We start from the raw sequence: 27,648 nt of genomic DNA on the forward strand, positions 1-27,648 counted from the left end.
GCCTTTTGCCATGCCCTGCCTCGGTTTTTGAGTTTGCTCGGAAAAAGTCGTTCGGAGTATGGTAGAACTCTTAGAAACTATTGAGTCCTAACTTTTGTGGAAAATAATACTGGTGTATTTAATGATAACATGAACAGACTTAATCCATGTTATCTACCTTCTGTGAAAAATAATACTGGTGTATTTAATGATTACATAAATAGACTTAGTTTATAGGAAAATCAATATTACGTCACTAACATTTAATGGCACGCTTTGGTTGGAATGTAAAATATGCTTCAGTTATGTTAATAAGGGTCTGAAACGGTTTTTAACATTAATTAATTAGTGTTGTGTGTGGGGAGATGATTGTGAACCTTTGGAGAGTCGAGGTTCTATTTTTTTATAAGGTGCACGTCGAAGAAGGTAAAAAAGTTGAGACGTCTAGACATTTGCTTGGAGCACGCGAGTCTTTTAGTGGATAGTCCAAAATCTCACATGTGTTTTGGACAGCTATATTGGTTTCTCTCTCCCTCTCTTGTATGATGAGAGCTTGAACTCTAGGTGGAAGGTTAACTTTCAAGAGCTGTACCAACAAATGGCGTATTTAATGATTGCATAACCAGAGACATAATTTGAAGAATTAAGTCTGTTTAAGCATTTAAACGAGTTGTCCTCTACATGGCTTTACCTTGTGTGAGAAATAATATTGGTGTATTTAATGATTACATAAGTAGACTCAATTTGTAGAAAAATCCGTATTCCGTTAGCAACATTTAACTTGGCCACTATGCTGATAATAAATCGTGATATTCTTATTGGTGTTTTTATGTATAACTGAATAATAATAATATTGTTGAGAAGTTAAAATGCTTACAAACAACATCCCTTTCATGCAGCAGCTCTGCATTCTGAGGGGGGAGTTGCATAGCGTGCGTGGTCTGTGCAATAATTGTACACCATATAGTTTCTCTCCACCCAAGCCAATTTAGCAGCGTCGAGTGTGACAGGGGGAGCGGGGCTACCGACGGTGTTACAAGCGGCTATACCGCTACTACTGCTGGACGTGGCGACACAGGCATTGGCATTGAAGTTACGGTAGCTGGCGACGAAGGGGGCGTGGGTCCAGTCGATTTTGACCTGGCCGCCACGAGTTGCCCACTGGTCGCCGTTCTAGATGCTGGAATAGACGCCCATGGGCTGCTTGTCCAAGTAGGCCTTCCCAGAACTCTCCTGGTTAGGGAAGGCGCGGATGGGCGTGCCATCCACGAGGAACCTACAAGTAATTATGAGGCAAAATGAGATGAGAACGCACGTATCTTTCTTTCTGTATGCAAAAAGAAGAAGAAGAAGCGAAGGGCTATCTATATAGGTAGGCTTAATTTTTGTGCTTACAGGATTTGTTGTTTGGTCCAGGAGACGGAGTCTTTGAAGCATGTGCAGGTGGATGAAAAGCAGGTGAAGGAGCAAAGTGAAGATGAGGAGTTGCCAGTGGATTCTTCTTTGGATTTGGAAGTCGTGGCTGTACATGACAGTGATCTGGATGATATGCATGCACATGGAAGCAAAGAGGATGATGCCTTGGGATTGGCTAATGATAAGAAGGAAGAGGAGCTGGATATAGAATGCTTTGAGGAAGATTTTTTGCCGGATTATACAGAAAGGGAGGAGGATGGGGTAGAGACTTGTGATGAAGTGAAGATGGTTTGTGATGCGGATGTGGAGAGTGTGGAAGAAGATCCTATTATTATGGATTTCCTTGGACAGCTTGATGGTTTGAAACAGGAAGATGCGCTGCTCCCGGCCTCCCACTCCGCTGGCAAATACATTGGTCTGCAGAATGTAAGGCGCCCCAGACACGTTCCCCAGAAACTCGAAGTCCAGCTCGTCATGGTACGCCGATTGCGAGGAGAGCTGCACCACATCCACGTCCCACCACGTACACACGAGAAGCATATTTATTGTCATATAAAGCTCATGAACGTGTACACGGCAACGTTTCAGCTCAGATAATCAATGATAAAACCAGATCATTAAAACAATATAATCAATGTCCTCTTTCACAGATGCACATTTAATAATACACTTATTTTAGCTGAGGAACACACGGCAACCTGAGTAGTCCTCACAGCTAACCATATCATGAACTAAAACAAGTATGCACACCAGCTTGATTTGCATGTCGATGCATGCAGACCATCAAAGATGCAAGGGAAGCCACTATTCCTCCTAATCTAGCAAAAGTTCTGGAGCGGGACATCTCCCACGAGGAAATAAAAGAGGTAATATTATCTCTCAAACCTAATAAAAGCCCAGGGGAAGACGGCTTGGCTGCTGAATTCTACCAAACCTTCAGCGAGGTATTAGTAGACCCCATCCTCCAAGTGTGGCAAGAAGCGATCAAATACGGAGCATTGCCCACCCAATCTAATCAAGGCCTTATCAAGTTTATTCACAAAAAAGGCCCTAAGGAGGACGTAGGAAACTGGAGACCTCTTACCATGCTTAACAGTGTGTACAAGATCATCGCCAAAGCCCTTGCCCACCGTCTGTCCGAGCACATGAATAGCTGGATAAATAAGGAACAGAAAGGATTCATGAAGGGCAGATACATCCTAGACGCCAGCATAGCACTTTGGGAAGGCTTTGAATATGCAGAGAAAACCAATACAGATTTTCTCTTCATAAAGATCGACTTTGAAAAAGCATATGACAGAATCCACTGGGACTTCATCCTCCAATCATTAAGGGATATGAGTTTGGGACCCCATTTCACCCACATGGTCAAAACCCTCTTCGGCAATGCCAAAGCCAAGATAATCTACAACGGAGAGCTCTCTGCCCCCTTCCCGCTTCAAAAGAGCATCAGACAAGGTTGCCCGTTAGCCCCCCTCTTATATGCCATAGCCTCAGACGGCCTCAACTGGCTCATCAAGGACAAGATGAAAAAAGGAGAGATAACTGGAATAAAGCTCCCTAATGGAGACCAGATGTGCACACAGATGTTTGCTGATGACACTAATTGCTTGATAGCTAATGAAGAAGGAAGTATAAAGGCTCTCTGGGAATGCTATCTATTGCATGGCCTCAGGTTCTTCAATCAACCATTATAAAACAGGTATCAAATCACTCATAGAACCACCGCCTGACTGGCTTAAGGAAGCAGGCTGCAATCTCATCCAGGACGGTGAGATCTTCAGGCTCCTAGGAATACCTATGGGCTTTAAGGTCACTCTAAGACAAAGATGGCAGTGGGTCATGGAAAAAATAGACAACAAGCTTCTGAGATGGAAAAGAAAACAGCTTACTTTGGCAGGGAGGATCATGGTTCTCAACCACTTCATTCTGCCCTATACCATCTATTTTATCAGCTGCTGGAGGCCACCAGATTCTGACCTCAACAACTTTACCAAGCTGTGTAGGAACTTTCTCTGGGGCGGCGACCCTTGGAACAAGAGCATACCCAAAGTCAAGTGGGACATCTGCACCACCCCTAAAGCAAAGGGAGGACTAGGTTTTCAGGATATCAGGATCACTGCCAATAGAATGGCAGCTAAGTGGATCATAAGAGCATGTGCTAACCCCTCTGGAGACTGGGCTCAACTTCTCCTCAAGGATACCCCCAGGTTTGTCATCACGGGCCTCAATAAATGGAACAACCTGCCCCTCTCAACCATAGTTATTTCCAAGTTCCCCATCTCTCCCAAAGGCAGTCAACTAGTGTCCTCAATATGGAAAGCTTGGAATAACATCAAAATGTTCCTAAACCCAGTCCCAAACCTCCGCATTTCAAAAGGCGCTCTGGCCTGGGACTCATGCTGGTGGTCCACTCTCCCTTTCCCTCCCCTTCAACCAGAGGAAGCCCAAATAGCGCTAAACCTTCACAAGAGAGGCATTGTAACCTGGGCAGATCTCAGAGATCAACAGTTCGGAACCTGGCTCTCAAGAGCTGAACTTGTGGCTAAATTCGACTGCAGGACCCCTGAGCTGGACCTCGTGCAAAGCAGAACCTCGAAATGGGATCAGCAGGAGACCTGGAAGCTAAACAACCCCTCTGCCTTCAACATATGTGCTTACCAATGGACAAGCAATAAACCTCTTCTCCCCATCCCTAAGATGACTAAAGCTCCACCCATCCACCTACCCCTCAATCGTAGATGGAACACTCAGTGGGACCGGAAAAAATGGTACAATATCCTTAAGAACCTCTGGAACCCCCACACTGACCCCAAGAAGTCATGCCTAGCATGGCTCATTGCTTATAGAGCCCTATGGACCCAAGTTAAGGCAGCTAAATTCAATGTGACATCTAATCAATGTGCAAGATGTGGACTCCCAGAAGATGATATACACATTTTCCTACAGTGCCACCACATCTCTCAATCTTTCAATCTACTTCAAAACATAGTATCTAAATGGGGCAAAGCTTTAACCTGGAAACAGATTTTACTGGGAGAAGCCTTAGGATGTTCAGATACTCTTTGGAACGTCATTAGAAGCGAATATCTATGGCATGCATGGATGTTGAGAATAGCAGCAACGTTCAACAATCCAGAAATCAAAGGACCTCCGCTTTCAGTTAGTTTAAGCACAACATGCAGCAGATACTGGTCTAAAAGAATGCCTTCTCTAATCAGCTCTGAGAAAAAGCTAGAAATCAAATACAACAAGAAAGCCTCAGACTTTACCAAGTTCAAACTGGACTCAATCAGAGAAAAAATCAGTCTAGTCATGACCAAAGACAGATCACTAATTGACTTAATCTGTAGTCTGTAAAGATGTTCTACATGCAGTTATCATGCCTCTAATCAGTATTTTCAATGCGAACCCCCACAGTAGGTTACAATAGACATCTGAAGTACAATTCAGGATGCTATCAAAGTACAATATAAATGCCAACCAGATCCCTGCAAGAAGGCAGAGACAATGAGGGATAAGCCTCGGCAAGTGACCTGTAGGACAGGCTGTTCCTCCTCCAGGCAGACTGTTCCTCCTCCAGTCGGACTCGTGGATCAAGAAAGAAGAAGGAACCACACAGATGGAAAGTCCTCCAGCATCCCTTTGAGGGAGCCTGCAAAAGGGACGAACTCGAACAACCAGGTAAAGCCCCACATCCCTTTGATGCACCTGCAAGGAAGGGAAAAGAATCAGAGCAGAGATACCCTGAACTTGCTCAACCGTTACCTGAGAGAGGGTGCCTGCCCGCCTCCTGCCGTGCTGGTGAACCTAGATGAAAGAAGGTACCATACTGAGGGAGATCCCCCTTTGGCCCCATTAAGGGCTCCTACACATGGATCGAAATAGTTTAAAAAGGGAGAGGAAGTGATACCAATAGCAAGAAGATGCTCCCCAGCAAAGCCCCATCCGTCGCTCAGAGTGGTGAGCAAGAAGGACCCTTCGGTTAGGCAGACCTTTTGCGAGGGGAAGAAGAGAGAGGAGACCGATCGACACTAGGAAGGAGGAGGAGAAGCGGTCCGGCTCAGCGGAGGCTTCGCAGATCTCGTCACCCCACCAGCAAGTCTGTGTAGAAGAACCAGAGGTTCCAGGCTGACCGATCGACACTAGGAAGGAGGAGAAGCGGTCCAGCTCAGCGGAGGCTTCGCAGATCTCATCACCCCACCAGCAAGTCTGTGTAGAAGAACCAGAGGTTCCAGGCTGACCGGGGAGACCGCCATACAAAGGAGACGCACCTTGGATGCCTCCCATCCCTCGAGGCGTCAGCATAATGAATAAAGTAGAACAACCAGGAAAACCCCTTCAGTTGAGAAAATTACCTGAGAGCTTGCCTCCTCCACCTCACCAGGAGCACCTTCTCAAAGTACACCAAGCTCTCGCCGGGAGGAAAATCGTGATGAAGGCAGATCCCCGCGAGCTGAGGTAGCTGTGCGCCAGAAAGGGAGAAGAGATGAGCCTCATCAAGCCACCCCCAGGCGCAGAACCGAACGAGAGATAAGGATGCATGCAGGGTGGAGTTGCCTCAATCGAGAGGAAGTGACAGATAGCCAGTAGAGAGACAAATAGCACGTGTAGTCACACGTGTAGTCACATGCGACTACACGTTTCTCTCCAGCCACTTGTCCACTGCATGTTGGACACGTGGCAATTGTATCTTGGATTCCTCCTTTCTTCACTAATATACTAGCCCCTTTTTTGAAGATACTCCTGAGTCCTCCTTAGATTTGAACCCGGATCCTGCCAACGTTAGACGCATCAATTCAACGGAACGATTTATATGAGGGCATTCATTAAATACATTAATGAATGACAGGTCAAGCTCGCAGTAGACGCTAGCTTATAAGACATATACTAATTGACATATCCTAATTGGACTATAGATCATCAATTATCTCTGACTCGTAATGCTCGCAATGCTCGCTAGCTTAGAAGACATATAATAATTGGACTATAGATCATCAATTATCTCAAGCTCGTAGATGTACATTATTAATGAACCTGCCAAATCATCAAGACTAGCACCTGCTCTACTGCATTGCATTGGACATTTGTTTGATTAAGTGCAGCCTGCAAGGATATTAACCTTCATGACATCTCGATATTCGATATCAAGCTCTACAGAATTATAATTGGTATCTCGATCACCACCATTAAGGCTATAACAACATATGATTCGATTAAATACACGTACGGTTGATAGAAACCTTCACATTTTGGATGGAGATAATAGTGTACCCGAATTTCTATCCAAGAGTAGCTGAAGCTGCTCTCCTCCATTCAATACCTTCACTTTGGATGGGCTCCAAGTGACTTGGAAGTCACGGAAGAAGTCACCGGTTGCAGCAGGCATGATGAGCTCCGCTAGCAAGCCCAGAATGAGGAAGACGATTCTAGTCGACATTCCTTCTATCTTTGCTTTTGAATCAAAACAACGTTAAACACACACTGTACCCCAAAGAATGTGATGAATGAGAGAGAGAGAGAGAGAGAGAGAGAGAGAGAGAACGGCTAATGGCGTTGCATTTGTGGGCTGAGGATGGAGTCAGTCCCTTTAATATAGCTCAGCAGCGTATTCACAACACTCGACGAAACACAACATAGAGTGAGATCAAATCAAGGTGAGCCATCACTCTCAAGGCACCAGCCCATTTATAAGGGATACATAGTCATGTGCAGTGAAAGTAGAGAAGGCGTGCTAGAGTACTAGCCCCTGTCCTTGTTGTGTGTAGTGGTGGGTGGACATCTAAAGCGAGCTATCTCCCTTATTCATATCTCAACAACAGCAAAACTATATACTGTGCACAATTGTTTGCCTCATCATGCATGTTACTAGCGCCTAGCTGTGGCCTAGCGATTTGGACTGGACTCCCAAGCGCCAGCTCGCATATTTGGACGTCCTGATCTTCTCTATTGCAGCATTGGGCTAGTCGAGTAAAATCATTGGCAACATCCTATGAAAAGCCTTTGTCCCTCATATGGGACTCCATCGTCGCATTCGCGGGCTCCAATGGCTAACGCCGAGTAGAATTATTTATTGACAACGCCCTGTAAAGAGCTCTTCCTACTACAAAGGTTACACAAGTCTACCTTTACCACCACCACTAGTCAAATTGCTTCAAAACTATACTCATTCACAGTCTAAGAACATCCTTCAAAAAGCCTCTCATTCACAGTCTAAGAACATCCTTCAAAAAGCCTCTCTTTCCACAAAGGTTACAAGTATATCCCTAGAGAATTTGATTCCAAACTAGTCAAGCGGGTACACATTCTACCCACATAAAGGGTACACAAGTATGTACACTTACCACTAGTCAAATTGCTTGCAAACTCAATCCTCTCCCTCTCACTAAAATCATTCACATTCATCCTTCAAATGCCTCATTCTACAAAGGTTACAAGTATGTCCCCGGTCAATTTGCTTCAAAAGTACTCAAGCTTGTCCCTCACACTAAAATCGTTCTCACTTTATGAGCAATATCCTACAAAAATCTCTTCCTACAAAGGTTACAAGTACACCCTTAGCACACTCATAGATAGAGTTTCAAGAAAAAACACGCCATTAATCTCAAGGCGAACACACCTCCAGAAAATTACATTACCTTGCTTTGCTCTCTTGGAATTCTTAAAAATGGATAGTTATTAGCTGATGCTTGAGAATAGTTTAATCTTCTATTCCATTTGTGCCATCATGCATCTGTTATTATTAGGAAAATTAAATAATTCACTAGCATATCTAATTTTGTCGTTTCTCTTTTTGAATGACAAATCGATCTTGTTACTAAATGTATGTCAATATCTTTGGAATTCATCCTTAGCACTTGATCCTTCCCCTCCTCTATGAAATTCATGAAGAGGTTTGCCTATACAATCAATAATCAAAAGAGTTGGTACATGGAAAAGAATAACTATTTATGAATATTAAACAATACTATTCGATACTAAGTCCTACTCAATAATATTACTAAATACTATTGTTTAATATTACTAAATAGAGTTTCAAGAAGTTTTGAATGTTATTACAACCAATATTATTAAACAATTATTAAAAATACTAAACAATACTATTTAGTATTACAGAGTACTAATAATAGTATTGTATAATATTATTATTAAAAAAGTACTATTAATAGCACTATTCAGTAATAACGAGTATATTTGATAGAACTAGATAATATTTTTAGTAGTACTAAATAGTGTTTCTAATAGTTTTATATACATAGGGTTGAACTACAGCTATTATAACTAATACTAAACACTACTTTAGTATTGTCAAATAGTACTTGTTAAAACTAGATAGTGTCTCTAATAGTGTTAAATAGTGTCTCTGAAAGAGTAGAGAATTCACAAGAATTGATTCAACCATAAAAACCAATGCCTTGCAAGCTTCAACTAAATCAAATTAATTGAAATTCAAACACTTAACAAAATTAAAATACTTAGCTCAATAGACCATGTTGGGTGCAATCTTCCCTCTTCTTGTGCGTGGCCTTCCCCCACACAAGAGTATTTCTTTATTAGCTTTCTTTTCACCAGAATTAGGCCATAGCCCCAAAATATACAAAATGTACTTTTTAGAGAGCAGGGCACTCTTATTTTACAAAAATAGAGTGTCAAATATTGGGACTAGGGTAAAGCCATAGGCTTTAATAAATTCCACATGATAAATGTATCTTTCCTAAAGTTCGAAATGGAAAAATCATTTGCTAAGGTTGCAAGCTACTATGCTTGCCAAAAATTAAATGTGATGAACCAAGACATTTCTTCCAAAGTAAACTCTTCATTTTCCATAGTCTTCATCACCTGAAAATATAAGCCTAATTAATAATTAAATTAATCTCACAAATATTAAACAGGCACAAATCATAACCAACTCATGACTACCATGCGTAAGTACCCCAGGAATCACCCTGGCATACAAACCTAACTGAAATAATCATAGATGGCCTCAAATATACGTCATATACCATACGTATTAATATTTTTAGTGGTGTCACCCATGATATTAACCTAGCGGGTATGACGCAAGAGTAACCTAGGCATCCCCAAATTACTCAAGAGGGGATAAATAATATTTTTCTAGAGGACTTAAAATATATTCTTATGACATCCCTCTTGCTTGAGTTTGCAATTGTCCTCAATTGCGGATTTGTTGGGTTTGAAAAGAATGAAGAATTTCAAGGTAAACTCGAAAAAATCTCTCAGGCATCCATTTAGCATCTTCTTGAGGATGATTCTTGAAAGTCAAAAGATACTTGAAGTATTGATTACCTGTTCTTGTTGTTGTTATCTCTTGATCAATGATAGCATCAGGAACTAAGACTTCTTCCTCTCCTTCAATAAGAGGTGGTTCCTCATATGTTGGGTGAGTAGGAAGTGTTCCTCGAAAGGGTTTCAAGAGATGGATATGAAAAGAATTGTGGATATTCCAATTAGATGGAAGCTCTAGTCTATAGGCCACATCATTAATCTTATGAAAGATTTTAAATGGCCCATAATATCTAGGCGCTAGCTTAACTGTAGGGAATTTTTCCACACTCTTTAATCGCCATTTTTCAATTCTCAAAAGTACATAATCACCTTCTTGAAATGAAAAATCTTTACGCTTCCTATTTGCTTGAGATGTATACTTCTCTTGAGCTCTTGCAATACAATCACGCACTTCAGATAAAATGCGATCAAAGTCTCTAACATATTGGTCAGCAGCTTCAATCTTATGGGAGAGTCTAGTAGCCGGAATAGGCAAAGCTCTACCATAGATAATCTCAAATGGTGCTCGACCAGTAGCAGTATGAGGAGTATTATTATAAGCAAATTGGAGTAGGTGTATGTACTTATCCCATGCATTAGGTTGCTGGGAAACATAGGCTCTAAGCATATCTAAGATAGTGCTATTTGTGACTTCGGTCTGTCCATTCGATTCCGGATGGAAAGCCGTGGAAAAATCTAACTTAGTGCCTAAGTTTGAGAAAAGAGCAAGCCAAAAGTGGCTACAAAATTTAGAATCTCTATCAGAAACTATCACTTTGGGTAGTCCATGATGAACAAAGATTTGCTTGACAAATATGTTCGCGGCTTGCTGAGAAGTTAGTGTCTTTTTACATGGAATGAAATAGGCTTGCTTACTAAACCTGTCCACTATTGTCCAAATCATGTCATGATGATTGGAAGTAGTAGGAAAGCCAGTAATGAAGTCCATAGACACTTGTTCCCATGGTCTATTTGGAATGGGTAGAGGCATAAACAATCCTAAAGCTTTGTCTTTGTAGCTTTTAATTGCTTGGCAAATGTTACATTCAGCTATAAATTTAGCTACATCATTCTTCAAATGAGGCCAAAAGAATTCTCGAGAAACTACTTGAAGTGTTGCGGAAACTCCTCTATGTCCCACAAATGGTGGTTGGTGCATCTCTTCCAAGACAAGTTGTCTATAAGGTTGAGTAACACACAATCTTTTCTCAAAGAAAAGATAGCCATCATTATGAGAATAACTTCCTTGAGGTGTCCAATTGTTTTCACGCAATTTGATCCATATTTCAGAAAAATCTGGATCAACTTCATAAGTTTCTTTCATAAGTACAAATGGTTCACTTTCAATAATGAAAATGTTGTTGATATTTGGTCTTTGACTCAAAGCATCGGCAACAACATTTTCTTTTCCACGTTGGTATTGAATCATAGGTTGGAAACTTTGAATGAAAGATGCCCATTTGATGTGCCTATCTGAAATAAGGGGTTGCGTAAGCAAATGCCTAATGCTTTGTTGATCCGTCTTGATAAGAAATTCAGAACCCATTAGGTAATGTTTCTAAATTTTCAAAGCATGCACTACTGCTACTAATTCCTTGTCATATGTGCTATAATTTTGCTCTGCAAGCTTGAGCTTTCTACTCTGATAAGCAATAGGATGGTTGTCTTACATAAGAACAGCTCCAAATCCTTTGCCACTAGCATCAGTCAGTACTATAAAGAATGGTCTTTGAAAATCACGTAGTGTTAGAACTAGTGCTTGTGTTAAAGCATTCTTGAGTGTTGCAAAAGATTTATCTTGCTTTTCAGTCCAATTGAAATTTGTAGCTTTCTTAAGGAGTTCAGTCAAAGGATGAGCAATATAAGCAAAATTCTTGACGAACTTCCTATAATAACTACATAGGCCAAGAAAAGATCTAAGATCATGTATGTTTCTAGCCATAGGCCAAGAAGCTATGCACTCAATTTTGTTAGGATCTACACGAATCCCTTTAGCCGACACTATATGACCTAAGTATTCAATCTCTTTTTGAAAGAAAGAACTCTTTTCAGGATTGACATACAATTCATTTTCTCTCAAAAGATTGAACACTTGTTCCAAGTGTTGTTCATGCTCTTGTCGATCCTTGCTGAAAACAAGAATGTCATCAAAGAACACTATAACAAAACTTTGAAACTTAAGGAATATGCAATTCATCATACGGCTGAAAGTAGCTGGAGCATTGGTCAAACCAAATGGCATAACCAAAAACTCATAATGACCAGTTTGTGTTCTAAAAGCTGTCTTAAAAATGTCAGATTCAGTCATGCGAACTTGATGATACCTAGACTTTAGGTCAATCTTGCTAAAGACCTTTGATCCTCTAAGCTTGTCAAGAAGATCATCTACCCTAGGAATAGGATATCTGTTCTTGACAGTAATCTTATTCAATGCACGATAGTCTATACACACTCGAAAAGTTCCGTTCTTCTTCTTAACAAGAAGGACTGGAGCTCCAAAAGGTGAACTACTAGGTCGAATAAGGCCTCTCTCTAGCAAGTCTTCGATTTGGTTTTGGATTTCTTTTTGCTCTAAATTGTTGACTCTATAGGGAGCTTTACAAGGCGGAGAATTTCCAAGCAATAAGTCAATTATATGATCCTCAGGTCTAGACTTAGGTAATCCTGGAGGTAGATCTTCCATAAAACAGTCACTAAATTTGGAGATAAAAAGATCAAACTTTGGACTTTTGGATGTGTCAGACTCAGCATCAAGCTGGTTAACCCATACCATATAAGTCTTGTCTCTTTTTCTTAGAGCTCTCTTTGCTTGAGTGTGACTCAACAAAGGACTCATTTCTCCTTTGACTAGACACTGGAGGAAAATATTTTCATTGTCCTTCCTTAGACAAATGCTATGAGTGTCATAGTCTATAAAAGGGTTGTACATGTGTCTCCAAGGCATACCCAAAATTATATCTACCCCTTGTAAAGGTGCAACTAAGAAATCCCTCTTTTCTGTTAAAGGCTTGATGCATAAATCCAAACCTTTCACCTCTTGCATGCAATTATACTTTGTTCCAGTAAATGCTGCTTTGACTTTATAGTGCGTAGGTGAAGAATGAAGATTTAATGCTCTAAGTGCCTTTTCAGAAATGAAATCATGTGTACTACCATCATCATGCAAAATAAGAACTTCATGTCCATTTATTGTTCCTTTTATTTTAAGCAAAGAATGAACATGAGGTTTACCTTCTTGTTCTGAGTAGTCTGGATCGGAATTACCCTCTTGCTTGAATGATTCGTCTTCTTCAATCATATTGACTCGAGCAGCTACTGCAGCTGGTGTCGAACTCTTGGTACGCTCTGCACAATTCGGTGCTATGTGACCTTCTTTGTGGCATTTGAAACATTTGATAGGAGGTGCCTTCGGTTTTCCACCATTGACTTTCTTATTGGTACTCATATTGCCTTTAACGTCCTCCTTGCCTTTGTCATAACCTGGTTTATATATGTTCTTTGGAGCATAAAAAGATTTAGTAAATGGTTTAGAAGAAGTACCCTCATGTGCTTTAATCTCTTTAGGAAAACCATTTTTGCGTTCAGAATTAGTTGCCAAAGATATTGCAGTAGATAGTGAATGAGGTCGAAACATATTCACATCGGCTCTAATGGTAGATCTAAGGCTCGAAATGAATTTCCTCTTTTGGTCCTTCTCGCTGACTCTCTCCACAACCTGCACCTGTAATAAAGTATTTCAGAACTTTTCTACATACTGTGACATAGTTTCCTTTTCAAGTTGATGCAAAGTGTCCCATTGGTGCCTAACTTTAGACTTGAATTGTGAGGATAAAAAGTGCTTTTTAACCAGCCGTTGAAATCTTTTCCAGGAATCTGGCTTGTCACGACCTTGCTTTATTACACTCCACCATAAAGCTGTGCTGTCTACCAAATGATTGACTGCACATTTAATCTTATCACTCTCTGAAAATTTTTCTCCTAAAAAATAGTCATCTAGTTGACTAAGCCAAGCTAGAATGACCCTAGCATCCTTCTTTCCGTCATAATTTTGAAATGTGAAAGCTTTCCGACTAATCTTGGATTCTTTTTGTGACCTTTGTGCTTGCAATGTAGCATTTACAGTCCTTTGGATAGTGTCATCTTCGTCATCAAAAGATAGCGAAGAGTCACGCTTAGAGTCACGCTTGTGTCTACGACTCGTGAGCTGTCTCTCCAATTCAATACACTTCTCTCTTTCTTCTACAATTTGATGTTGTAAAGAAAGGAGTTGCTCTTGAATTGATGGCGAGATAGGAAAATCTGCCATAGTGCTTGTGCAAATCATGTAGATAAATAAAATTTTATTTTATTTGATGTAAATAAATAAAGCAAATGAAAGTACTTATCTTTATGGATAAATTCCTGCACTTTCTTGATTTTTGAGAAGATGAAGCCCTTTCCTACCTTCTCCACAAATCTCCTAGCTGAAGCTCTAATACCACTACAACCGGAATCTTACTCTAGGATAGATTGTGGAAGAGAAGAGAATTTACAAGAATTGATTCAACCATAAAAACCAATGCCTTGCAAGCTTCAACTAAATCAAATTAATTGAAATTCAAACACTTAACAAAATTAAAATACTTAGCTCAATAGACCATGTTGGGTGCAATCTTCCCCCCCCTTGTGCATGGCCTTCCCCCACACAAGAGTATTTCTTTATTAGCTTTCTTTTCACCAAAATTAGGCCATAGCCCCGAAATATACAAAATGTGCTTTTTAGAGAGCACGGCACTCTTCTTTTACAAAAATAGAGTGTCAAATATTGGGACTAGGGTAAAGCCATAGGCTTTAATAAATTCCACATGATAAATGTATCTTTCCTAAAGTTCAAAATTGAAAAATCATTTGCTAAGGTTGCAAGCTACTATGCTTGCCAAAAATTAAATGTGATGAACCAAGACATTTCTTCCAAAGTAAACTCTTCATTTTCCATAGTCTTCATCACCTAAAAATATAAGCCCAATTAATAATTAAATTAATCCCACAAATATTAAACAGGCACAAATCATAACCAACTCATGACTACCAGGCGTAAGTACCCCAGGAATCACCCTGCCATACAAACCTAACTGAAATAATCATAGATGGCCTCAAACATACGTCATATACCACACGTATTAATATTTATAGTAGTGTCACCCATGATATTAACCTAGCTGGCATGACGCAAGAGTAACCTAGGCGTCCCCAAATTACTCAAGAGGGAATAAATAACATTTTTCTAGAGGACTTCAAATATATTCTCATAACAGTACTAGTACTCCTATATAACACTAATAGTACTACATAGTACTAATTACTAAGTACCAAATAGTACTACATACTTCTAAATAATACATAGTACTTGGTCAAATAGTGCAGAGTACTAAATGCATCAAGTTAATGTTAAGTGTTAAATAGGACTTCAGTGAACTAAATAGTGAATATGAAGTTCTAAATAATACTAAACAATTCTAATTAAATAGTATTATTTAGTTCGTTGACTAGTAAACACTTGACTAAATAGTAGCAATTAATTGTAATAGTTTTAAATAATATTAATAAGTACTTTTTAATAGTACTAATTAACTACAAGATGATGTACCTACGTAAAAGAAGGAAGATGTACCTCTCTAAGCTCCAAGAAATGGGTGGGATGCTCTTTATACTTTTCTGGGCTAGGACTTTACTTGGAAATATCCTTCTTATTTGGAGACATCCTAGTGTTGTCTTTCTAGAAGTTGACGACACATTGAATAACCTAACAGCTTAGGAAATCTTTCCTGCACTTTCGATCTCCATTAGGCCATTTGAAATATTCTCGTTCTATGTCAACATGGTGCTTCGATTTTTTTGCACTCCTTTGACAACACCCAAAGATATCTTTGAACTCTCCACAATTTCCATTGATATTAACTAGCTTGGAAAATCTATCTTATCCACAACTTTTTTCATATCTAGATATCATGTAAGCCTAGCGAAGTATAAGAAATATGTAGAGGTAGCTAGAGCGTTCCTCAAAGGTTTGGGGGCTTCTAACGTCATCGGATGTTTGCATGCATACTTCGTAAGTGAATCCCTTACAGTTACTCCATGCATTTATGCATAGCCTTTTACCATATGTGTTTTCAAGTTTCTTTCACGAATGTGTGTAAAAGAAAGCATCAGGTGCCTGGACGTAAGATAAGTACGACTATACATGGAGGCACATAACATCTCCATTTCTCAAGAAGTTTGAGGAGCACTAAGGGCATTCAATTAAACGCGACCATGTTATTAACTACATACGTATAATGATTTGCTAATTACATTTGCAAGCATATAACTTATGGTTGGTAGTATAAAGCTTATGGTCTTCCTATAATTCTGTAGGGAATTCCGAAAGAGGCTTGCAATGAAGACGAAGAGGAAGGAGGACATGATGATGGATAGAATATCAATATAATCAAATTTGTGTGTATAAGGATGTATTTCTTTTGAAAACCTTCCCTTCAATATGAATGTAAAAGGTATTACAAATGGAGATTCAAGTTGTCTAAATAAACTAAAAGAATAATCCAAAAATAAAGATAATAAACAAGAAACATAATATTCGGCATAATATCCTCCCTGACATGTGTGGCTCCTCAACCCACACACATGATATTTAGATAATATTAACAAAAATAGCCCTTGGAGCTATTAAAATAATGGTTTTTCCAAGATTGGGCTTTTCTTTTTACAAGAGTGACTTTTTTCCAAAGTCTAAGTTATTAACAATAATAAATCATTTACTTAATAACTGTATACAATGATCCTAACTATATTTATTCCAAAATGGTGCACACATATGCACTAAGCTAAAAATAATATAATTCACTATTGGTATATGGGTCATTCCCTTGTAGTGAAATGGGAGAAAGCAAAGGATAAACTAAAAACTTTTAGGCCTTTGTCTAAATCTGTAAATGAGGTCGCTATCCAGGTTATCATGTATCAAGGACATGAATGCCTTACACCTTTTAGCTGGTCATACCCTTTAATTAAGGGTAGAAGACTCAAAGCATATGCTTGATGAAATGGAAAACCATTTCATCAAGTAAAAGGCCGTCAGCAAACTCAACAAACAATGGATATGGCGTTGCGAGAGAAGATTAATAAATTTTGCATGCTCAACTCATGTGCTATGGATAAATGGATCGAGAGGTATAAGCTAGCAAATAGGGAAAGATACCAAGATTGTTTGAATTTTAGAAAGAGTCAAACGACTAGAGCATTGCAATAGCTATATTCACTCACTCAGCTTCTAGACTTTCCTTCTAGTAGATGGCTTCAGCAAACCATACAACAAGCAAAGCATAGTGGCGAGGTTATAAGCAATGAGGAGGAGGATCTTGCATATGGTTGTTGTTACCATGTAAGTGAGATTTTATATGTAAACAAGAAACTGTAAGACATAGGTCTTGTAAAAGTTTTTGTTCTTGATGCAATTTTATGATCTTCTTTTTCTTACAGTATCACAAACTTGTTACACTTTGGTCATGCGGTTGTCACTTTCGAGTGAAGTGAATAGATAAGAAGAGAACAATATTTGATTGCGGTGTCAAGGAAATTTTCATGCAAGAAAGTCGTTCAAGTGCAACTGACCTAAGTAGTGAAGTTAACATGCTCGATTACTGTGGAACGATATAAGACATTCTCAAGGTTGGGTTCAGAAAGTTTTCTATATTCATTTTTGATGTGGAGTGGTTCAAGGTAGTGTCTCAAGGACCATAAGCAACCATACGCAGAGATAATAACAAATTTTTTCAAGTAGACTCCACAAAGATATGGACAAACCAAAGGGACACATTTGTGCTACCAGAGCATTGTGATGAGAAATTCGTCTTTATGGTGGACCCAAGAGATCCTTGGTGGTTATTTGTAATCCAAATTGATCAACACAATAAACAAATATTTTAAGATATGGAAACATCACATGAAGTAGAGGTTGAGGAAGCACATGAAACATATATTTATCTAGTTGAACAACTAGAAGAAGGATCAAATGAAGGTATAGTTATTCAATAACTAGAACTTGAACCAAATTCAAACACAACAGCTAATCTAGAATTTAAAGAAGAAATAAAAGATCAGATTTCAACACAACCACCTCTCATGCCTAAAATAGAAGAGGACGATACAGATGAACTACATTCTACTCTAATAAAGGTGGCTGCACCCATAATTTGACAAAGATGTAGATGGAGAGGTATTTCTAGAAATAGATGTATGTGGAGTAATGGATCTACTTGAGTCAATGATGAGCTATAACATTTATTTCATTTTTATTTACCAAGCAATACTTGGTTGTTGTCACTATTTTCTTGTTTGGGACTATTAATGGGGGCCTTAGGAGACAATTGCCATATTTTTTATAAATATTTCTACATATATCCTTGTATTTAGGATCATTAGTGCATGATTTGGCAAACAAATATTAGCTTTTTAATTTTATAAATATTCTATTATTTGAAAAGTACCTAAAATCTGGGTTGATAAGGACTATGAGATTAAGTGCACACTTGAAATTTGTTTAGAAGTCAAAAAACATTTTGACGTGCTTTTCTACGATTACTTCGACTGTTATTCCAACAGTTATTTCAACACCTATTTTTATGTCAATTGGCGACGTTTAAATCGATGCTCATTTTGAAGGCGTAGCCAACATCTAAACTAGGCGTCCAAAATGGATCATCCTGTAGTAGTGCTAGTGTTGTCTTTCCAGAAGTCGATGACACATTGAACAACCTTGAAACTCAGAAAATCTTTCCTATGCGTCCGACCTACATAAGCCCATTTGAAATCTACTCCTTCTATGCCGACATGATGCTTCTTCAAATGTCGTGGTTGAATACCAAGGGCTTTAGCGACTTTGCTACCACTATATTGTTTTACCATTGATTTGTTGGCAATCATGTGGAGTTCTACTCTCTTTGCAATGCTTCCTCCAAAAGATTATTTTTTTATTTTTCTTCACAAACCTCCATGCTCGAATTCTTCTTTGAATTTGTTCATGCTCTGATACGAATGTAAAAGATGTTGCACATGAAGATTCATGTTGTCCAAATAACTAAAAGAATAATCCAAAATTCAAGATAATAAAAGAGAAACATAATATTGAACATAATATCGTCCTTGACATGTGTGGCTCCTCCTGCTACACACACAATATTTAGATTATATTAACAAAAATAGCCCTTGGAGCTATTAGAAGAATGCATATTCAAAGATTGGGATTTTTTAAGTACAAGAGTGACTTTTTTCCAAAGTCTAAGGTATTAACAATAATAAATCATTTTCCCAATAACTATGTACAATGATCCCAACTATATTAATTCCAAAATGGTGCATACATATGCACTAAGCCAAAAATAATATATTGCACTATCGCTATGTGGGTCATTCCCTTGTAGTGAAAGGGAAGAAAGAAAAGGCAAAACTAAAAACATTTAGGTCTTTCTTCAAATCTTTTAATGAGGTTGTATCAAGGCTATCATGTATGGTTGGTATAACTAGATAGCTCCAAAGTAGACACTAGAGTTATGTGCGTTTCTCTTAACTTGTCTAATCAAAGGGGAAGGATCATGTGCTAAGGAGGAGGAATTCCAAAGATATTGAGATACATTTAGTAACAAGATCGATTTGTCATTCAAAAAGAGAAACGGTAAAATTAGATACGCTAGTGAATTATTTAATTTTCCTAATAATAAGAGATGCATGATGGCATAAATGGAATAGAAGATTAAACTATTCTGAAGAATTAGCTAATAATTATTGATTTTCAAGAATTCCAAGAAAGCAAAGCAAGGTAATGTGATTTTCTCTTAAGGTGTGTTCGCCTTGAAATTAATGGCGTGTTTTTTCTTGAAACTCTATCTAGGTCGTCTTTAAGGTGGACCCAAGAGATCCTAGGTGGTTGTTTGTAATCCAAATTGGTCCACACAATAAACAAATATTTTAAGATATGGAAACATCATACGAAGTAGAGGTTGAGGAAGCACACAAAACATATATTTATCCAATTGAACAACTAGAAGAAGGATCAAATGAAGGTATCGTTATTCAACAACTAGAACTTGAACCAAAATCAAACACAATAGCGGCACTAATCCAGAATTCAAAGAATAAATAAAAGAACAGCTTTCAACACAACCACCTCTAATGCCTGAAATAGAAGAGGACAATATAGATGAACTACCTTGTACTCTAACAAAGGAGGCTACACCCATAATTTGACGAAGATGCAGATGGAGAGGTATTTCTAGAAATAGATGTATGTGGAGTCGTGGATTGCGCTGAGTCAATGATGAGCTATAACATCTTATTTAATTTTTATTTACCAGGCAATACTTGGTTGTTGTCACTATTTTCTTGTTTGGGACTATTATGGGGTCTTTACTAGACGATTATCATATTTTTTTTAAATATTTCTACATATATCCTTGTATTTGGGATCATTAGTGCATGATTTGGCAAACAAATATTAGCTTTTTAATTTTTATAAATATTGTATTTATTTGAAAAGTACTTAAAAACTAGGTTGATAAGGACTGTACGAATAAGTGCACACTTGAAATTTGTTTAGAAGTCATAAGAAAAAAAATTGATGTGCTTTTCAAGGATTACTTCGACTCTTATTCCGACATTTTTTTCGACACCTATTTTGACAACCATTGGATATGTTTATATTGATGCTCATTTCGAATGCGTAGCCACCATCCAAACTAGGCATCCAAAATGGATCATCGTGTAGTAGTGCTAGTGTTGTCTTTCTAGAAGTTGATGACACATTGAACAACCTTGAAACTCATAAAATCTTTCCTATACTTTTTACCTCCATCAGCCCATTTGAAATCTGCTCCTTCTATGTCGACATGATGCTTCTTCAAATGTCATGGTGGTTAAATACCAAGGGCTTTAGCGACTTTGCTCTACCACTATATTATTTTACCATTGATTTGTTGGCAATCATGCGGTGTTCTACTCTCTTTGCATCTAACTTATCACCACTTTGCACTCGTTTGACAACACCCAATGATGCCTTCGAATTCTCCACAATTTCCATTGATATTGTTTGGATTGGAAAATCTGTGTTATCCACAACCTTTTTCATATCTCGATGTTGTATAAGCCTAGCCAATTATAAGCAACATTTGGAGATAGCTAGAGCGTGACTCAAAGGTTTGGGGGCTTCTCACCTTGGCAACAACAACATTGGATGCTTCTATGCATGCTTCGTGAGTGAATCCCTCATAGTTACTCCGTGCGTTTATGCATAGCCTTGTACCATATGTGTGCTCAATTATCTTTCATGAATGTGTATAAAAGAAAGCACCGGTTGTGCCTAGATGTAAGTATGACTATACATGGAGGCACATAACATCTCCACTTCTCAAGAAGTTTGTGGAGCGAAAAGGGCATTCAATTAATTGGGCCCATAAGAATAATGATTTGCTAACTACATTTGAAAGCATATAACTTGGATGAGATAGAAAAAGATGTGATTAGATGAGAATGGGAATACTTATGAAATGAATGTGGATTGATGTGTGTGGTTTGGTAGTACAAAGCTTATGGTCTACCTATATTTTTGTAGGGAATTCCAAAAGAGGAAGGAGGAAATGATGACGATTACATAGTCTATTTTTTGTGTTTTTTTTTTGCAACATAGTGATGTAAATGATGCTCTTAGCAATATCAATATAATCAAATTTGTGTGTATAAGGATGTCTTTCTTTCGAACACCTTTCCTTCAGTATCTCTTAAATTTGAGTACATGTTGTGGTACCAATGGTGGCAAAACTAGATAGACTAAGCTAGCAACTCTACCAACCCCAATATATCCCATTCTACAGCAAAACAATAGATTTTGTATAAGCATCGACATGAGTGTTAATAATAACTAGTGTAAAAGGTTTTGCAGATGGAGATTTGTGGCGCCCAAGAAAACTAATAGAATAATAGAAATCCATGTTCTATGAACAAAAATAATAATCTTGCACAGCAATCTTATAGCAAAATTCAAGAGAACTCAATTTTTACATAACTTGCAGGCTTCTTCCCTTCACATAGAATTCTAAATATATTGAAGCTCCCAAATTTTTGAAGTCCGTCTATAATGCTTCCTCCAAAAGTTATTTTTTCTATTTTTCTTCACAAACCTCCATGCTCAAATTCTTCTTTGAATTTGTTTATGCTCTGATACGAATGTAAAAGATCTTGCACATGGAGATTCATGTTGTCCAAATAAACTAAAAGAATAATCCAAAAATCAAGATATTAAACAAGAAACATAATATTGGATGTAATATCCTCCTCGACATGTGTGGCTCCTCCTGCCACACACACAATATTTAGATCATATTAACAAAAATAGCCCTTGAAGCTATTAGAAGAATGCATTTTCCAAGATTGGGCTTTTTTTTACTACAAGAGTGACTTTTTTCCAAAGTCTAAGGTATTTACGATAATAAATCATTTTCCCAATAACTATGTACAATGATCCCAACTATATTAATTCCAAAATGGTGCATACATATGCACTAAGCCAAAAATAATATATTGCACTATCACTATGTGGGCCATTCCCTTGTAGTGAAAGGGAAGAAAGAAAAGGCAAAACTAAAAACATTTATGTCTTTTTTCAAAACTTTAAATGAGGTCGTTCTCAAGGCTATCATGTATGGTTGGTATAACTAGATAGCTCCAAGGTAGACACTAGAGGATACATGTGCGTTTCTCTTAGCTTGTCTAATCAAAGCGGAAGGATCATGTGCTAAGGAGGCATTCCAAAGATATTGACATACATTTAGTAACAAGATCAATTTGTCATTTAAAAAGAGAAACGGCAAAATTACATACACTATTGAATTATTTAATTTCCTAATAATAAGAGATGCATGATGGCACAAATGGAATAGAAGATTAAACTATTGTCAAGCATCAGCTAATAACTATCGATTTTTAAGAATTCCAAGAAAGCAAAGCAAGGTAATGTAATTCTCTCCAGGTGTGTTCGCCTTGAAATTAATGGCGTGTTTTTTCTTGAAACTCTATCTATGAGTGTAGTAAGGGTGTACTTGTAACTTTTGTAGGAAAGAGAGAGGCTTTTTGAAGGATGTTCTTAGAGTGAATGGTTATAGTTTTGAAGCGATATTTGACTAGTGGTGGTGGTAAAGGTATACTTGTGTGTAACCTTTGTAGTAGGAAGAGCTCTTTACAGGGTAATTCTACTCGGCGTTAGCCAATATTGGAGCCCGCGAATGCGACGGTGGAGTCCCATATAAGGGACAAAGGCTTTTGATAGGACGTTGCCAATGATTTTACTCGACTAGTCCTAATAAGCGAGCTGGCGCTTGGGAGTCCACTCCAGATCGCTAGGCCATAGCTAGGCGCTAGTAACATGCATGATGGGGCAAACAATTGTGCACAGTATATGGGGCAAACAATTGTGCACAGTATGCAGCAATACTTGTTTTGCTGTTGTTGAGATATGAATAAGGGAGATAGCTCGCCTTTTCTACTCACTGCACATGACTATGTATCCCTTATAAATGGGCTGGTGCCTTGAGAGTGATGGCTCACCTTGATTTGATCTCACTCTATGATGTGTGTTTTGAGAGTGATGTGTCACCTTGATTTGATCTCACTCTATGATGTGTTTGGTCGAGTGTTGTGAATAAGGTGCTGAGCTATATTGAAGGGACTGACTCCATCCTCAGCCCACAAATGCAAAGCCATTAGGCGTTCTCTCTCTCTCTCTCTCTCTTTCTCTCTCTCTCAATCTCTCTCTCTCATTCATCACATTCTTTGGGGTACAGTGTGTTTTTAACGTTGTTTTGATTCAAAAGCAAAGATAGAAGGAATGTCGACTTGAATCGTCTTCCTCATTCTGGGCTTGCTAGCGGAGCTCATCATGCCTGCTGCAACCGGTGACTTCTTCCGTGACTTCCAAGTCACTTGGAGCCCATCCAAAGTGAAGGTATTGAATGGAGGAGAGCAGCTTCAGCTACTCTTGGATAGCAATTCGGGTACAATATTATCTCCATCCAAAATGTGAAGGTTTCTATCAACCGTACGTGTATTTAATCGAATCATATGTTGTTATAGCCTTAATGGTGGTGATCGAGTTACCAATTATAATTCTGTAGAGCTTGATATCGAATATCGAGATGTCATGAAGGTTAATATCCTTGCAGGCTGCACTTAATCAAACAAATGTCCAATGCAATGCAGTAGAGCAGCTGCTAGTCTTGCTGATTTGGCAGGTTCATTAATAATGTACATCTACGAGCTAGAGATAATTGCTGATCTATAGTCCAATTATTATATGTCTTCTAAGCTAGCGACTACTGCGAGCATTACGAGTCTCAGATAATTGATGATCTATAGTCCAATTAGTATATGTCTTATAAGCTAGCGTCTACTGCGAGCTTGACCTGTCATTCATTAATGTATTTAATGAATGCCTTTATATAAATCGTTCCGTTGAGTTGATGCGTCTAACGTTGGCAGGATCCGGGTTCAAATCTAAGGAGGAGTATCTGTTTGGCAACATCGACATGCAAATCAAGCTGGTTCCGGGAGACTCTGCAGGGACTGTGACGGCCTACTACGTAAGTGTATTAAAGAAATGTGCATACTTGTTTTAGTTCATGATATGGTTAGCTGTGAGGAATACTCAGGTTGCCGTGTGTTCATCAGCTGAAATAAGTGTATTATTAAATGTGCATCTGTGTAAGAGGACATTGATTATATTGTTTTAATGATCTGGTTTTATCATTGATTATCTGAGCTGAAACGTGGCCGTGTACACGTTCATGAGCTTTATATGACGATAAATATGCTTCTCGTGTGTACGTGGTGGTGCAGCTCTCCTCGCAATCGGCGTACCATGACGAGCTGGACTTCGAGTTTCTGGGGAACGTGTCTGGGGAGCCTTACATTCTGCAGACCAATGTGTTTGCCAGCGGAGTGGGGGGCCGGGAACAGCGCATCTTCCTGTGGTTCGACCCCACGGCCGATTTCCACACGTACTCCGTCTCCTGGACCAAACAACAAATCCTGTAAGCACAAAAATTAAGCCTACCTATATAGATAGCCCTTCGCTTCTTCTTCTTCTTTTTGGATACAGAAAGAAAGATACGTGCGTTCTCATCTCATTTTGCCTGCATAATTACTTGTAGGTTCCTCGTGGATGGCACGCCCATCCGCGCCTTCCCTAACCAGGAGAGTTCTGGGAAGGCCTACTTGGACAAGCAGCCCATGGGTGTAGGAATTAATGCTATAATGCCCGCATGTGTGTGAACGCATGTGAGCAATGAACGGACACACGAAGAGGCACAACTCAATAACTATAAATAAATGTATTCTCTCATTAATAATCAACAACGATTCACAACTGTGAGCGCGTCTCCTTCTCCCTCTCGCTCTGGCTCTCGTGTATGCTGCAGCCATGGCAACACCAGCATGGCTGTAGCATCTTCTCCTTCTAATTCTACATGGTATCACGCCTCCTTTTCTGGAGTGCCTGTGCTGGGCCGAATCTTGCGCGCTTCCGTCGTCTCAAGATCACCATCCTGCCATCGCGTGCCTGTAGCCCACCAAGGTTTCCAAGTTTTCGCTTCCTCTCACCTACTCCAACACAACGATTCTCCACACCCATCATCTCCTATCCTCTACCTTCTCTAAGTGCTGGCCTGTGCGTCTCTCCTGCTTCCTCTCGTTTTCCCACAAAGAGTCCATGGAAATGTCGTCTCTCTTCGCGAAGCCACATACAGTGCGCACTGCAAGGTGAAACCAACTACCATACGTTTTTTTTAAAAGTATTTTTTTATTTTTTTTAAAATTAAACAACAAAAGCAACAACTAACAATAACCTTTTTTTTAATATTTAAAAAAAATATAACTTTAACATAGATAATTTTAATAACTATACTAAACTTTTTTTTACTAACAATAACCATAAATTTTATTTTATTAAAAAAAACCCACAATACTTAAAAATCAATATTTTATTTATGAACAACCAATAATAACACAAAAAATTTAACACAAATCAATATTTTACTGATAATCTATCAAAAAATAATTTTATTTAATAATTTACTCACATCACGAACATGCCTAAACATTCAGGCTATTCGTGAGCGCAAACATGCCTACTCTTTCAGGCTATTTGCGTGCACACATGACATTTTATACAAAAATGATAAAAACTTTTCAAATAATAATAATAATAATAATGATTAAAACAAACAAATAAATAACACAAATGGGCAAAGACCCACAAAAGGCAAAGACCTACCAAATGGGCAATGACCCATAAAACAGCCCAAAAAGTCGTGGCCAGTGTCCCAAAGAGGACGAAAACACATGAGGTGTTAACAATGATCATCTCTAAAGCCCAAAAGCGGCAAGGAATCCCCAAGAGGGAAACAAACACAATTGAGCCCGTTTGAGTGTCTGCAGCACCCACGTGGCCAATCCCAGAAAGAAAAAAAAAACAAACTAAAACGCCGAAACTTGGCGAAGCCCAAGAGGCATGGAAACACAAAAGGGTGTTAATAAAGGTCACCCAAAATCTCTCTTAAAAAGGACAAATAGGTGTGACGCTATATCCTTAATAAGAATACCGCTGTCTTTGACAAGCTACCTTAATGTAGCCTCTGAGCGATGACAAATTAAACTTAATTGTACATACACACTTGTAAATAACATCGTTTCACATCTATATTTTTTATAATTCAACTTATACTCATATATTAATTTCCTTTTGACATGTACAAATGCAACTACATTTCATTCCCTTTATGTGCTTGAGGGGGAGAGCTCAATGGATGGTTCAAGCTCACAAAGAGAATCAAAGTGTTGCGGCTATAAAGCATAACCGACATCATTATTTCCAATGGAGTACCTAAAGTTGTCTTCGTCATCATCAACATCGACATCAACACTCATATACTTTTTTTAAACCTTGCTCACCACATTCAATTGTTCACTCATGATGTAAACAAAATATAGCATATCTCATGCATTCACAATACATACATCACTAGACACATAGCATGCTCTCACTTACCCTTATGCGGACATTCGCATTAAGGGGGAGTGTAGGAATTAATGCTATAATGCCCGCATGTGTGTGAACGCATGTGAGCAATGAACGGACACACGAAGAGGCACAACTCAATAACTATAAATAAATGTATTCTCTCATTAATAATCAACAACGATTCACAACTGTGAGCGCGTCTCCTTCTCCCTCTCGCTCTGGCTCTCGTGTATGCTGCAGCCATGGCAACACCAGCATGGCTGTAGCCTCCCCTCTCAACTTCTACAATGGGCGTCTATTCCAGCATCTGGAACGGCGACCAGTGGGCAACTCGTGGCGGCCAGGTCAAAATCGACTGGACCCACGCCCCCTTCGTCGCCAGCTACCGTAACTTCAATGCCAATGCCTGTGTCGCCACGTCCAGCAGTAGTAGCGGTATAGCCGCTTGTAACACCGTCGGTAGCCCCGCTCCCCCTGTCACACTCGACGCTGCTAAATTGGCTTGGGTGGAGAGAAACTATATGGTGTCAGCGCCTGCTTGATGATTCACTTGCTGTTTGCTAAAGCAGCCGCAGGAGATATCAGAATACACCAAGGGGAAAAGTAACCGTTGCATGAACGACGCGTAGCCGCTGCTTGCGACCAGGTGTCGCCCATGCACCCCTTCCTCTGCATGCTAAGCCTCCATCGCCCCTGCCCTGCTTCCCCTTTCCGTCCATCCTGCTGAACATCCGTTCGCTCTTCCCCCTCCCCCCGAGAGGGGGGAACGCTGTGCTAAGATGTCTCTGCAGGACGTTGTGCTTGCTGGAGCCTCTTCATCCTCGCATTCCGCACGTGAAGGAGCTGTTCCTCCGTCTCTGGTCCTGCATCAA

At 39.1% G+C, this 27,648-nt stretch overlaps 1 protein-coding gene and 1 pseudogene across 1 annotated transcript; one reads left to right on the forward strand and one right to left on the reverse strand.

Moving 5' to 3' along the window:
* Positions 1-870: 870 nt before the first annotated feature.
* Positions 871-6,835, reverse strand: LOC147633102 (xyloglucan endotransglucosylase protein 1-like; annotated as a pseudogene).
* Positions 6,836-23,452: 16,617 nt separating this feature from the next.
* LOC147633103 (xyloglucan endotransglucosylase protein 1-like) lies at positions 23,453-27,318 on the forward strand. The gene is made up of 5 exons (XM_086805683.1): positions 23,453-23,753; positions 24,238-24,338; positions 24,595-24,788; positions 24,909-24,993; positions 27,043-27,318. Exons 1-5 carry the CDS (start codon positions 23,639-23,641, stop codon positions 27,316-27,318), a joined length of 771 nt encoding a protein of 256 aa, XP_086661809.1. The 5' UTR covers positions 23,453-23,638.
* Positions 27,319-27,648: the final 330 nt, after the last annotated feature.

The sequence above is a fragment of the Cibotium barometz genome, chromosome 12 (genome assembly GCF_041138505.1).
Source record: "Cibotium barometz isolate CiBa-2024 chromosome 12, ASM4113850v1, whole genome shotgun sequence".
Taxonomy (NCBI): Eukaryota; Viridiplantae; Streptophyta; class Polypodiopsida; order Cyatheales; family Cibotiaceae; genus Cibotium; species Cibotium barometz.